This window comes from Convolutriloba macropyga, chromosome 13 (genome assembly GCF_964194025.1).
Source record: "Convolutriloba macropyga chromosome 13, txConMacr16.3, whole genome shotgun sequence".
Taxonomy (NCBI): Eukaryota; Metazoa; Xenacoelomorpha; order Acoela; family Convolutidae; genus Convolutriloba; species Convolutriloba macropyga.
In genome coordinates, this window is record NC_134480.1 from 18,112,513 (window position 1) to 18,125,214 (window position 12,702).

General features: G+C 39.3%; 2 protein-coding genes across 2 annotated transcripts in view; both read right to left on the bottom strand.

Moving 5' to 3' along the window:
• The window catches only part of LOC142352167 (histone-lysine N-methyltransferase KMT5B-like), an 83,283-nt gene that overhangs the window by 14,965 nt on the left and 55,616 nt on the right, over positions 1 to 12,702 (bottom strand). The window lies entirely within an intron of this gene.
• On the bottom strand, positions 1,869 to 7,667 carry LOC142352090 (uncharacterized). Its single transcript, XM_075404457.1, has 2 exons — positions 7,644 to 7,667; positions 1,869 to 6,523 (listed from the first exon to the last, which is right to left on the bottom strand). Exon 2 carries the CDS (start codon positions 6,483 to 6,485, stop codon positions 2,619 to 2,621), a length of 3,867 nt encoding a protein of 1,288 aa, XP_075260572.1. The 5' UTR covers positions 6,486 to 6,523; positions 7,644 to 7,667; the 3' UTR covers positions 1,869 to 2,618.

A 12,702-nucleotide genomic window follows, 5' to 3' on the forward strand; every position in this document is an offset into this window, starting at 1 on the left:
TCTGGATATTGTTAATGACGATCATCAAAATTGACCGAAATTGTATCTGTATTGATTTTCAAACAAAAACTAAGAAACCTGTAGGCCGAATAGCAAATTAGCGAAATATATATACCATGGTTTGTCTCATTAGGCTCCTCGAGGGCCTCACATGATGAGTACAAAAATACTTGAGGACCCCTCCAGGCAGTTAAATGAATTGAATTGAAAAACTAGGTCATTTTCCTTCTTTACTTGCTAAATTAAGAACGTAAAAAAATTAAGATAATAATTTATGAGTCTTCAAAAATTCAAAAGACCCGCAAAACTTTTACCGCTCCCACCGAGATAGCCATGATAAAAAATGCACGACGCCAGTATAGCTTCTTATCTATTTGATTATTTCAAAAATACTCCTCTTAATCGTTAACGATTTTTCACCCAATTATCTTGTGGCTACCAGATAAAAAGCGCCCGCCGTGGATGACAAAAAGTCAATTGAACTAACAGACGAAAGGTTGGTAGCACGAAAAAAGACAGACTGGACTTGTATAAATGCTATAAATTCTTTTGAACGCAATTACTAAAGGATTGCAGTCTTTAACCCAATAGACAAATGACACATCGGTTCATTCAATTAATCAGAAGGAACTTCTATGTACCTAATTGAGGACAAAACGATTTAGGGAAACTATAAAGCTTAGTTTTGACAAAAAATTTTGTAACGACTTGCATATTTGTTTTATATGACATCGATCATCGGTGAAATAAAGCTTAGAGAGACGCTCAAGCGCCCTGAAAAGCAAATCTAAATTACACTGCGTTAGGTTACAACGACGCAATTTTAATATCCCTTATTTAGACAATTGAAAACTTGCGGCGTTCAATTGTCTAAATAAGGGATGCACTCGACTTCTACACTCGTTGACAAAAGTTAGCGCACAATGCAATTTTACATGGTAAAGTGCTTAATTTTGAAGCCATTTTTATTCAACATTATATTGGTGGTTTCTTTTGATTTCTTTACCAATCGACGCATATTCATCAGAAGTTTAGTAGATCTAAATTCAGAAAAAACGACAGGCCCACTTACAGAAAAAATCCAGATAGAAGTAGCCCAGTTTTCTGTAATCAGAAGTGAGCTGAATTCCCCGTGAAATCTGTTCAACGTTACCATTAAGTTGTCTATTTCACAAGGCTAATTTTCTCTTGAAGATCAGTTTGAAATTTCACGGGGAACTCAATTCATCACTGATTACAGAACATTGGGCAACTTCTATGTAATGGTTAAGTGACTCTGCTTGAAGTCACTTAGACCTTCCGGCGTTTATCGAGAACGGCGAAGCGATTCGAGATATTAAGTCAGAATTTCGAAGTGACTTCTGCAGAGTCGCTTAACCATGCTTAAAACACAAAACGCGCACGTTTTAAAATGACGAAAGTCAACTTCTGGCTAAGTAGCAACTTCTGGCATTTTAACTTCTGGCACTGCAGACTTTCGGCATTTTAAAATGTGCACGTGTTTTAACTGGATTTTCTGTGTAAGTGGGGCTGTCACTTTTTCTAAATTTAGATCTACTAAACTTCATGAATATGCAGCGATTGGTAAAGAAATCAAAAGAAACCACCAACATAATGTTGACTAAAAATGGCTTCAAACAGGCACTTCACTATGTAAAATTGCATTATGTGCGTTTACTTTTTTCAATGAGAGTAGTTATCGACGCACAGCATACACGTGTTAATTTAAGTTCTTTCCTATTATAGTTGTCAACAGTTCCACAACTATCAGTCTAGTCAATTACATTTAATATATGATTATAGTGGCAATATTTCCGCTGGTAAAGGGGGTAAAAAGGGAAAAGGCTGTCACCTAATTAATGAAAACGTTTCTTTCGAAAAATTGTTTATTTTATAGATAAGATTTAAAAATCAATTTCTACGAAACTAATCACCTTTTAGTTAAATTAAGGTGCTGGATGAGAAAGAAGACAATCTCTATCATGGTTCAAAAACAAACACACTCATAGTAATTTATTTACAAAATAATTATAATTATCATCCACTATCATTCGCAGAATGCCGTCAAACTTCTAAAAACTATTTGCGAAACTATAGTAAGACAAAGTGAAAACACATTATCAAAAACATAAGAAACATACGATAGAAGATAACCAATTTATTATCAGTTACCAAATCAGAGCATTATGGTACAAATTTAAAATCTCATACAAAACAGTTCAGACTTCTTGATGTGAACAGTGACAATAAAACACCAATTATCATTCAATTTAGAGGGTCATTATGAAATTGCCTGAAAAAATTTAGCACGCTTGTTTCTATTCAAAAATTCGCCTTTTCGTAGATAAAAATTGGTTAATTTTAGAGAGCGGGTCCCAGTAAGCTGAATCAAATTTGAAATTAAAGGATAAGAGAAAAAAGCAGCTTAAAATAGAGAAGTTCTGGTATGCATATGAGGAGGTTGACGCTTTTTTCCATGTCTTTCATGGCGTTTTTCTACCATTCCTTAGTTTCACCTTAATGGGATCTACTATAGATAAAGTTTCACGGTTGACTATTATCTAGCGCGTGAAAAAAAATCAAATTGCTGCAGCAGAAGCATTTAAAAAATGTCTAAACTAAACTTGACTTGTGTGAAAAATCATTAGCTGTTTGGGGTTCGGAGTAGCGTGACCGGATGACGATAAATTTGGGCTCACTTTGGAAGGGGTTCCAGGAGTTGCATTGCCTCTTCTACTATTGCCAGATGACCCGCTTTTATTAGCAGCAGCTGTCAGTAAATCTGGATTACTTCTAGTCACCCAGCTTCGACTTGCACTGCGATCAATTGCCATACTGCTTGTGGTTGAGGCGCTGTTGATGTTTCTGGAGCTTAAATTCACGCTGGAATCCACACTGCTTTGGACTAAATGTGCTGGATTTAAAGAACCTCTGTTAGACCTCGAAGGTGTAGCCGTAGAATTAACAATCGGGCGTGAACTGAAATCTGCAGAACCTGACGGGTTCGAACTTAAAGGAAATGGGGCTCTGTCTGAGAGAAAATTTTTCGTTGACTGTGCATTAGATGTGCTTGTCGGACTTGAAACTGTATTCTGCTTGTTTCGAGACTTCGAATGAGGTCGCAAAGGTGCTATGACACTTTTAAGGGTTCCCGAGACGGATTCCGACTTGATCGATTTAAAGGGACTTCTGCGTGTGGCCGGCTCCTGTGGGGATACTGCTGGGGTTGTTTCAACATCAACCGTCAGTTTCATAGTGGGGGATTTAAAATGCTTCGATGTCGGGGAGGACTGAGGGCTGGTCTGAGTCGGGTAACTATGGTCTACTGAGTAACTCTGCCGCTGAGAGCTGAAAGTTGGCACTGGTTTGGTTGGCGTTGCTTTAGCTTCTTTGGTAACAATTTTGCCATGTAGTAATTGTGGCTGATTGAGCAACTGGTTTTGTGACTTGTCTGTATTAGCGATACTTGTGTTAGGAGGTAGAAAGTTTTGCACTTCATCATTGGTTGAGCCCTCAACGACATTTTCGTAGACACTTGGTTGACGTTCTCCGAACTCTGCGTTTCTCATTTTCAAACTAGCTTCAATTCTCCTCGAAATCTTATCTGTGTCGAGCTTGATAAACTTTTGCTCAACCGACTGTGTCGAAACTCTTGAACTCAGCTCTTCTTTAACTTTTGAGTCTGTTTTGTCCCTGTACTCGTTTTTCTTCTCAACATCATAGGACGGATTTTCGAGAAAAGTTGTAACTTCAGCTTTTTCGGGAATACCAGAATCATCAATAATTGCAGTTTCTACAACCATATCACCCTTCTGCTGCAACTCTACAGGAGGCACGGTGTCCACTTTAAATGTGTACTCTAATCTGAGATTAGCTATTTTGGCATCAAGTTCCCGAGCTATCAAATGTTCTAGATCTCCACTTCCAGAAATTGAAGACTGGCTCTCCTTAGAGGGAGAGGTTTTAATGTCAATATGCAAGTTTTGCTTACTTTTGCTTTTATAAGAACTTCGACTGCCATCAGATGTAAATAATTTGCAGAAATTGTCAAATATAGCCTCGCCTTCTTCCGCAGACCTTCGAACCTTGTCATCTGTCTCTTTACATTCAGCTTTCAAACTTTCTATCAAGCTGTCTAAATCTTTCAGCATTCTCTGACTCTGGAAGTAGTTGGCTTCACTGCCCGCATTTAGAGATAACGAACTGGCAGTGGACGCTTCGAAGGATTGGGGTGCATTGTGGTCATAATCAGTTGAAGAGTAATCTTGATCTGCTCTGTCAGCTTCTGAACATTCTTCATTGGGTCGCTTGCCACTTAACTTCTCAGCTTTGTCGCTCATTGATTTGGACCTTCTAGGAATTGGTGACGCTTCTCGGCTGACTGGAGTGAACTCTGCCTTTACTGGAACAGGTGAGTGCTTCGCATTTGGTGCAACCTTTGCTGAGCTGACTTTCCGGGATGCCCCAGAAATTGCTGTCAGTTTTTCCGAAGACATTTTTCTGACCGCAGATGCGGTGCAATTCAAATGCATTTGGGCAGCTGATGTTAGGGAACTTGTCAAGGAATTTATGGAAACATTGGAATCTCTCCTCATTTGGGACTGGAACCCTGTATCTTTAACAACGTCGGGCAGAACATGACTACTTTGTGTTCTCAGATGTTCATTCGATTTTACAGGTGTACCAAAAAGGTACGTCTGGTGCGAAATAATTGCCTCAATTATACTGCGTTGCTCCAACATATCGCCCCAAATGGAAATCATATCGTCTTTTTGATTGACAGGAGCTCCTTTACCGCTCGGACCCGGTAACGCATCCGAAGATGAAGGACTACGTAACAAAGTTGGTCCAAACACGGTAGCCAGATTTGTCACATCCATTTTGTTTTCCTCACTATGTTTGGCTATTTTATCTAAATGGCGCATGAGATATTTCAGAGTTTCAAGGTTATGTGTTGGCAGTTGATTAATGACCCTCCTCATACTGTCAAGACGTTCGGTCTCTTCCCGCTTCCTATTGGCTACAATCAATGACGAGTACCAGTCGTTAGTAATTAGAGGCTCGGGAAGACGTCGCAGAAACGTCTTCAGAGCACTCGCAATTGTGTGAACATCAGCATTGCTTAAATTTAAGTGAGTCAGAGAAGTGTTGATTTGGTTAAGAAGTGAATTGATGTGCAGTGAATTTCCAGGCACCCTGTAAATACCTGTTACATGCAGACCACCAAGCTCTTCTATTTTCTCGCAACAATCAGTTACGATAACAGGAACGTTGGGAAACGAGGGAGACATCTGATAGCAGTCGAGGAAAACGGATGATGCGCCGTGCATGGGACTGGAAGGGGCATGCGAGACGGATTGCGAATTGCTGACAGGTGTCATTTGTGAGATGGATTGCAGACAACTTACCCATTGTGTCATCGACTCTTTGCTATCTGTTTGGAATACACGCACTACAGCAAAATCATTCTGCAGCTGAATTTTAAACGCATAAGATGTCACAGACGCCGACACGTGTCGCGATTTGTGTTCTTTGGACTTTTTAGGAAGACTGGAGGTTTGACACATAATTGGCTCACATCTGGCACCGACCAAATCAAGGGATACACCGTCATCACTTTGAGGCACGCTGTGACTTTTCTGCATGTGCAATTGACTGTGAGAGGTAAATATAGTTACACTTTGCCAAGGCATAACTTCAAAGTTAGACAAACTTTCCGCCGTTAGCTCTTCGAAACGAATATTCCTTATTTCTTTAAACAGAAGTCGACCTTGCATGTGACAAGAAGGCTGAGGGTTTACATCTACACTAAGAATTGCTTCCACGGCCTTTCTGTTACTAGCTTTTCCACTCACTTCGTCGCTAGATGAGGAGAACATACTTTTTAACACTGACCCAGACCGATGCAGCAAACTGCGATTCTTCGATTTGGATCTTTTTCGTTTGTCTCCCGCAGACCCACTTTGTTCCGCCTTCGAATACTCGTTCGGACTCTCAGGATAGCAATTGGCGGTGTAGCTGTGACTGTGTTCATAGCTTCTGCTGTTAGTGTTACTACCAGGAGACCTTTGATAAATTTCAACTCTTAGCGGAGCATCGGGAAAGTCAAGGGGAACAGGTAGCTCAACTTCATGATTGGTTAAAGTTGCCACTGATGTGCACGAATTAATGGTCGATAAACTACTAATAGTACTAGTTCTTGAATGCATAGAATCGTCATTTTCAATGTGAAGAGCCGACGGACGAGGAAGGGTCTGCGAGGAATCCCAGTTATTGTCAAAACAGGGCGGAACATCGTAAATCGGTTCATCCTCTGCATTGTTTTTCGTCAAGTTATCAGATGAGGAGTGATGGCTTAACCTTGATGGAGCCATGTTGGGCACAGTAGGCAAGGGAATTGCTTTGAGCAAAGGCCGGGGCGATGTTGACCTCTTGCCATAATTTGCTCTGTTCACAATCCCGTTCATATTGGGCGTCACCAGCATATTACGAAGTTACATTTTGAAGTTAAAGTCATGATAACCTAAAACCAAAAGGAAGCAAAGTAAAACGACAGCTCTAGTATGAGTTTAAAACGTAAGATTGCAATTTATTCACCTTATTTTGAAAAAGGTAATTTAAGAAAACAGCATATAAAATAGAGTGATCGCACAAATAATGAATATACCCCTGTTGATAAAAGTAACCGCAAAAAAATTACATGGTAAAACGCCTGTTTTAGAAACCAATTGTTTTCATCATGACTTTGGCGGTTTCTGTTGACTTTTATATCATTTGACGCATAATCATCAGAAGTTTGATATATCTATATTCGGATAAACTGGAAAGCTTACTTACAAATGAAATCCAGTTAAAGTGAAAGTGGTCAAGTTTTCCATAAGCATCTGTAATTTTACTCCCATGTGAAATCTGTTCATTTTGCTCATGCCTCCATAAACTTGTGCAAAATTTTGCATTGTGAATGTAACACCTTTATGATCAAGATGCACAGATTTCACGTGGGACTGAAAATACAACTGATTATGGAAAATGGCAAACTTTCCAACTGGATTTTCATTGACCAGTCTCAATTCGATGCAAAATGATCTCCCTGTAAGGTTCTTCTCGTAGACGGACAAAATATGCTGATTGCTAATAAATGTAAAAAATTTTATGATTTCATTGAATTTTATTTTCTGTTAATCCACGCAAACTTTGATAAACAATTGCAAAATATAATTTTCTTAGCTTATTTAATTGGTCGAAAACTGTCTCCGGGCCTATTCTGTTTTCAGTGCCTGCTTATTAATAGGTAACGTGTGTGGAAAGAAAGACTTTAAAAACATAGAAGGGTTCTATAGACAGGTGTTGTACGAAATTTTTTTGTATTCTGGATATATATAAAAAGGACCGTGTACACCATCCGGCAATGATGGATGTAGGTCAGAACATGAGGGATGATGAGAAGCACTTGGCCGGATGCCGCACTCCAAGCTGTTCCCCTCCAGACAGTGTAAAGACGGCCCAGTCATAAAAATAACTAACAAGTGGAGAGGAAAGCACCAATATATATAAATAGCACACATAAGCAACTGGTAAGGAAGGATTAAAATAAAAATAAGGTATCAAGGAATGAGCAAAAGAATAAAGTTAAGCAGCCATACCTTCAGTGCAGCCTTCCCTCCTCCACGACGGCGCTAATCGAAGTCTCACTGAGAACACGAGACTTGAGGGCGCGACATCCCCTCAAGCAGAGAAAACAGCTCCTCAGAAGTGCGAAGCTGATTTGCGTTCGGATGTAGCTTATAGTGTCGGCGTAGGGCTCTCCGCGTTTTTCGCTGATATGGGTTGCGAGTTGTTTCATAACGCGCGATGCCGATGGCCCAGCACCCCCAAGAAACCAGTGCGTTGAAACTGCTGTTCGGTTTCGCGGATTCGCTCTTTGTACTTATTTCGCTTGATGCTCTCGTGATATTTGTATGCATCTTTTATGGTTATAGGGCAGCTCTTCGCGTGAGGGTTGAAAATCTTCACATCGAAGAAAGTGCGATTAAAGCGGGAGCCCCACAGACCGTTTGCCTTGATGTCCAGTCGAGCGTCATCATCAGTAGTGGTGGAATTACTCGAGATTTCTCCATCGAGCGACTGAAATTTTGGCTCTATCTGGACATCGTGGCAGACGTCATCCATCAGGTTTGCAAACACGTCTCTGATTTCGTTGTGTCGTAGGTGCGTATACCCGCCTTTGGCGCACTGAAGGGCATGGGTGAGGCTAAATTCTTTCCCGCATGGGCATATAGCTGGCGTGTTCTTCGCTTCCCAGGTGTAGCGAAGTGCTATTCCATCACGGAACTCAGTCTTCGTGAGGTCGAAACAATGTTTTGATAACGGAAGCGCGTTAAACCAGCTAGATGCTCCTTTCTCCGAGGCCAGCTGGATGGTATACTTCATTGTACGAAATGAGAAAAGTGATCAATTTCATCCCAGGCGCAGGTAGATTCAAAACCATCGTTTTAATTATTGGCGGCAAATATCAATTTGACGGATACCTTAACATTTCCCTCCACCACCCCCGTCGACAATGTTGCTATTGCGAACAGAATTCTTGGTATACCCCCACACATCCCCAGAGCCAGAATTTGAACGCCTCTAAGAATCGTTACATGATCACGATGTCAAACGATACCCCGCAGTGTACAGAGCTCTACAGATACAATCTCTCCAATCTTTGTGGAAATTTCGTGAGCTAGCTAGAAGTGCATCTAGCGGATCGAGACAGTATGCATTTAGACTTCAGACTCACCCGCAAAAAATCCTGAGAACGAGAGTCCTGTCTGTGTTTCCCCAGCTACCAGCTACAACAACAACAACAGAACGAGAGTCCTCTACCGGAATTACAAAGAGAAACCAAACGAACAGTCAAATGTTTACGAGTGGACGTGGCAGAGTGACTGCGTTAAAGACCTTTTTCGAGATAAACCATACGTTCCTTTTCGTCAGAATCTGCGGTCTAAACAATCCCTATTTTCAGGCCACAGTTTTTGGAGAGTAATTCCAGTCTGCTTTTAAGTGTGAACAATCGGCCACAGGTTGCTCGGTCTCCAAAACTTGGGATTCTAAAGTAGAGATTAAGAACAAACCATTTAAACACTGCTCAACAAAAAATGGAGCGAAAACTGCCATTTTTCATTGCAAGTGTACAAGCATGTCTGAAGTGTACAAGCATGTCTGAAGTGGACATTATAGTCATCAGTAGAATAATACAGACTGTTTTCTTAATATGCCAAAAAGCCTATAATTAGAAAGAGAAGGGAGAGATCCTGGATGTAACTGTCAACTATCTTCGAAGAGCTCAAAAATATTTAATTGGTATTCAAACCAAAACAAATTTGTCATTGAAAGTAAAAAATAGAACCACTTCCAGTGGAAGCAAAACCTTTAAACTTCCTTCAACATACAGGAAAGGCTAGCAAAAAAGAATTCTACAATGGTATTCGACTAAAAATTCCCAAACAAGTGTCCAATATTAGTAGAAATAGATATCAACATCTTTGGAAATAATCAAAAGTTAAAGCAAAACGTTATAAATTCACCTGCATTGTTAGAGACCTATAACGATTAGCCAATACTTTTTCTTCAAAAACAGATACTATGCAGAACGCTCATTCTGCTATCTTTTTAACAAAATTGGAAGACTACCGTTGACCAGTTTTCATAGGAATACAAATAAATCCATGTAAAAGCCATTGAAAATGCTGCCCTCTATGTATTGAGAGATCAAAACTAGGCCGAAACCAAAAAAGCTTAGAATTCGAACCAATACTTCAATAAAAGAGAACAAAATTGGACACACGAAGAACATTCTACAAATGCAAAGGAAATACTATCAAACTCAAAACTGAAAATTTCATTTCACAATGTTCACAATTTAACATGTCTAAGACAAAGATATCGGTTTGCAAAATGTGCGACAACTCAACAGATCTTGGCATACATTGCTAAACAGGAGCCTGGCTAAATTACTTCGTCCCAGATGATGTTGTCTTGGTTAATGTCTTTATCATTCAAAGAAAAAGCCGACTATTCCGTAAATGAAACAAAACCCTGGAAGTTCTTCTTACCCACACGAAACATTCTTTGTGAATATTACTCTAAAATGGTTATGTTGTTAATGTTAAAACGAATGTTAAATTTAATATGTTAATACTGCTTTGCTGCTTATCCAAAACGTGTAGAGATAATCCCACAGATCAATAGAAACACAATTTACAAAGACAACGAAGCACAGGGCAAATCTCCCACCTTGGGCTGAAAAAACGATCACATTTAGTAAAAACGATCAGCAGACTAAAGCAAAAATTTTGAGAAAGTAAAGCTTCCAAAATATATTAAAAAAAAATAAAATCAAACGCAAACTATCATGGTGAAAGACCAAGTTGAAATTCAAAAATATACTATCAGCTCAATGTACTATCAGCTCAATGATCTTCTACTACTATCAAGTCATCAACAAAATCAATCGACAAATACAAAACTGCCGGTGCTGCCTGGAAACAGATCAATGAGAAGAGACGATTACTTTGACTTAACGCAAAAACGCCTCGAAAAATCTCGCGGCAAATTCTTCTTTCGCACCCAAAGGATAGCCAACAGACTTCATCACAGCATTGAATTCGGAAATCAACACAGCCTAAAACACAGAATTCTAAAGCAAATGTGGAATGATATCATGATGCGGAACAAACCAGAAAACGTCTGCACGTGGGAGATGTGTTGTGACTGTCAACACTGCAGAGAGACATGGACTATTTTTCTATAACTGTTTTGATCGGGAGAAGTCCCTTCTGTTAGAAAATCTCCAACAACAACAACAACAACAACAACAACAACAACAACAACAAAAACAACAACAACAAATAGCAGGACAAGTCCTGACGTACAATTCAAAGAATTTTCATTGACTAAACAGAAAACTAGAACTTGAACGGATTATGAATGGATTGGGATAACCATTTGGAAAAAAATCCTATCCAAAAAATCGAAAAAACAGTAAATATTAAAGTGAAATTGCCGCATGTGAACAAAAGACCACTAGCGAGATAGCTAATTTTTGTTCCAACACCGTTTTCTCACTCTACTTTAAATTTAGAGCGAAATTTCACGCCAAAAACCACTCGCTTTTTCACTCCACATTCTGTTTCGGCGTGAACAAAATCAGTACTCCAATTTGACTTCAAAAGTCATGAAAATGTGTGAACAGATCTTCAATAAAAAGACAGAGCCCCAATACAATTCAAATTCTTTGAATTGTAAAAAAAACACGATGTCCCCAATATTAGCCTCTATCGCTTCGCGGCTATTAATAAACAACATCCTGATAATAAGAAATATCTCTTTTGGCTATTTCGTCACTTCATAAAAACTTCTCTGTTTTGGTAACCGTGGTTAAATAGTTTTTTATTATGTTGATCTAAAAATAAGACTTTAAAATTTAAAAACGATAGAAAAGAGCATTAAGTTCTAGACAGTCTGTTGTCTCATGAAAGACTTCAACATTTAATTCAATCATCATAACAAATACCAACTAGAGTCGACAGAATTTCTTTCAAAAGACTGGCGAATTGTTGGCATCGTCAGTAGCCATCTGAGGATTTAAACTCTTAATCTTGAGAAAGAGAAAGGTGGTGGAAAAAGAGGTGATTTAGGGGCGAAAATAATGAGAACAAATGAGAAAACGAAGAAAAAAACTGAAAGGGGAAAAATTATAGAAGTCTTAGCAAAAATTGATTTCGCAAGTTTTCAGCGCAAACAACCAAAATCCTTTACTCAGAAATCCTCCACCCCTGTGTACAGAAAAAAGTATTTCAGTTAGCGTCGACGAAATGCTTCGTAATCAATTTCAACCAAGTCCAGTATCCGTATATCTATATAGAGAGCCAAATACTAGTTTATCAATTGTGAAAGATCTTGGAATCGGAGTCAAGAGTGACCTATCTTTCCATGATCACTTTGAAAAAATACTTTCAAAAGCTAATTCAATGTTTTGGATGGTCAACAAAAACCTGCCGAAAGAAGTCACGGCTTTGTTTATATAAATCATGGATATTGCCCATTATCACTTTCGGAAGCATGTGTTGGTTTCTATCCCACATCGACTGCCGTCTAGTGGAAGATTTTCAAAAACGCGTTACCAAATGGATATTGAGTTACAGAAACACCAATAACATGACCAGGTTGAAAGTGGCTAATTTACTACCTGTGCCCATGTTTCGCCAGCTCTTGGATCTGGTGCAATTATAAAAAAAGGTGCAGTTAGAAATACGACTGCGACTATAGTGCGTTCCTAGAATTCTGTGTTTTAGAAAGGCAACGTAATAAATCCGAACCTTTTGTCCTAAAACCCCCAAAGTATCAGAAGTCTCGCGAGACTGCCGAACCTCATATATCAGAAAGTGCGGGAGGAGTATCGTGAAGAAGATGGGTGCACGTGGAAAATCTGCAGAGATTGTGCGAACTGCCGTCCTCTTCGGCTGATCTAACTGTGAAAGGGGAGACGTCCCCTACTTCAAGCCACAACAACAACAACAACAACAACAACAACAACATCAACAACAACAACAACGATAGTTGTTCATTAGTAGCAAATTACAACTGCGAGGTGCTGTGGCCATAGCGACGCAAAATGATACGTGAGGGAAAAGTGCACCAGATGTTCAGAAGTAC

What these genes read in the sequence shown, in the direction of transcription:
- LOC142352090 (XM_075404457.1), bottom strand. Translation starts at nt 6,485, where the DNA reads ATGCTGGTGACGCCCAATATGAACGGGATTGTGAACAGAGCAAATTAT.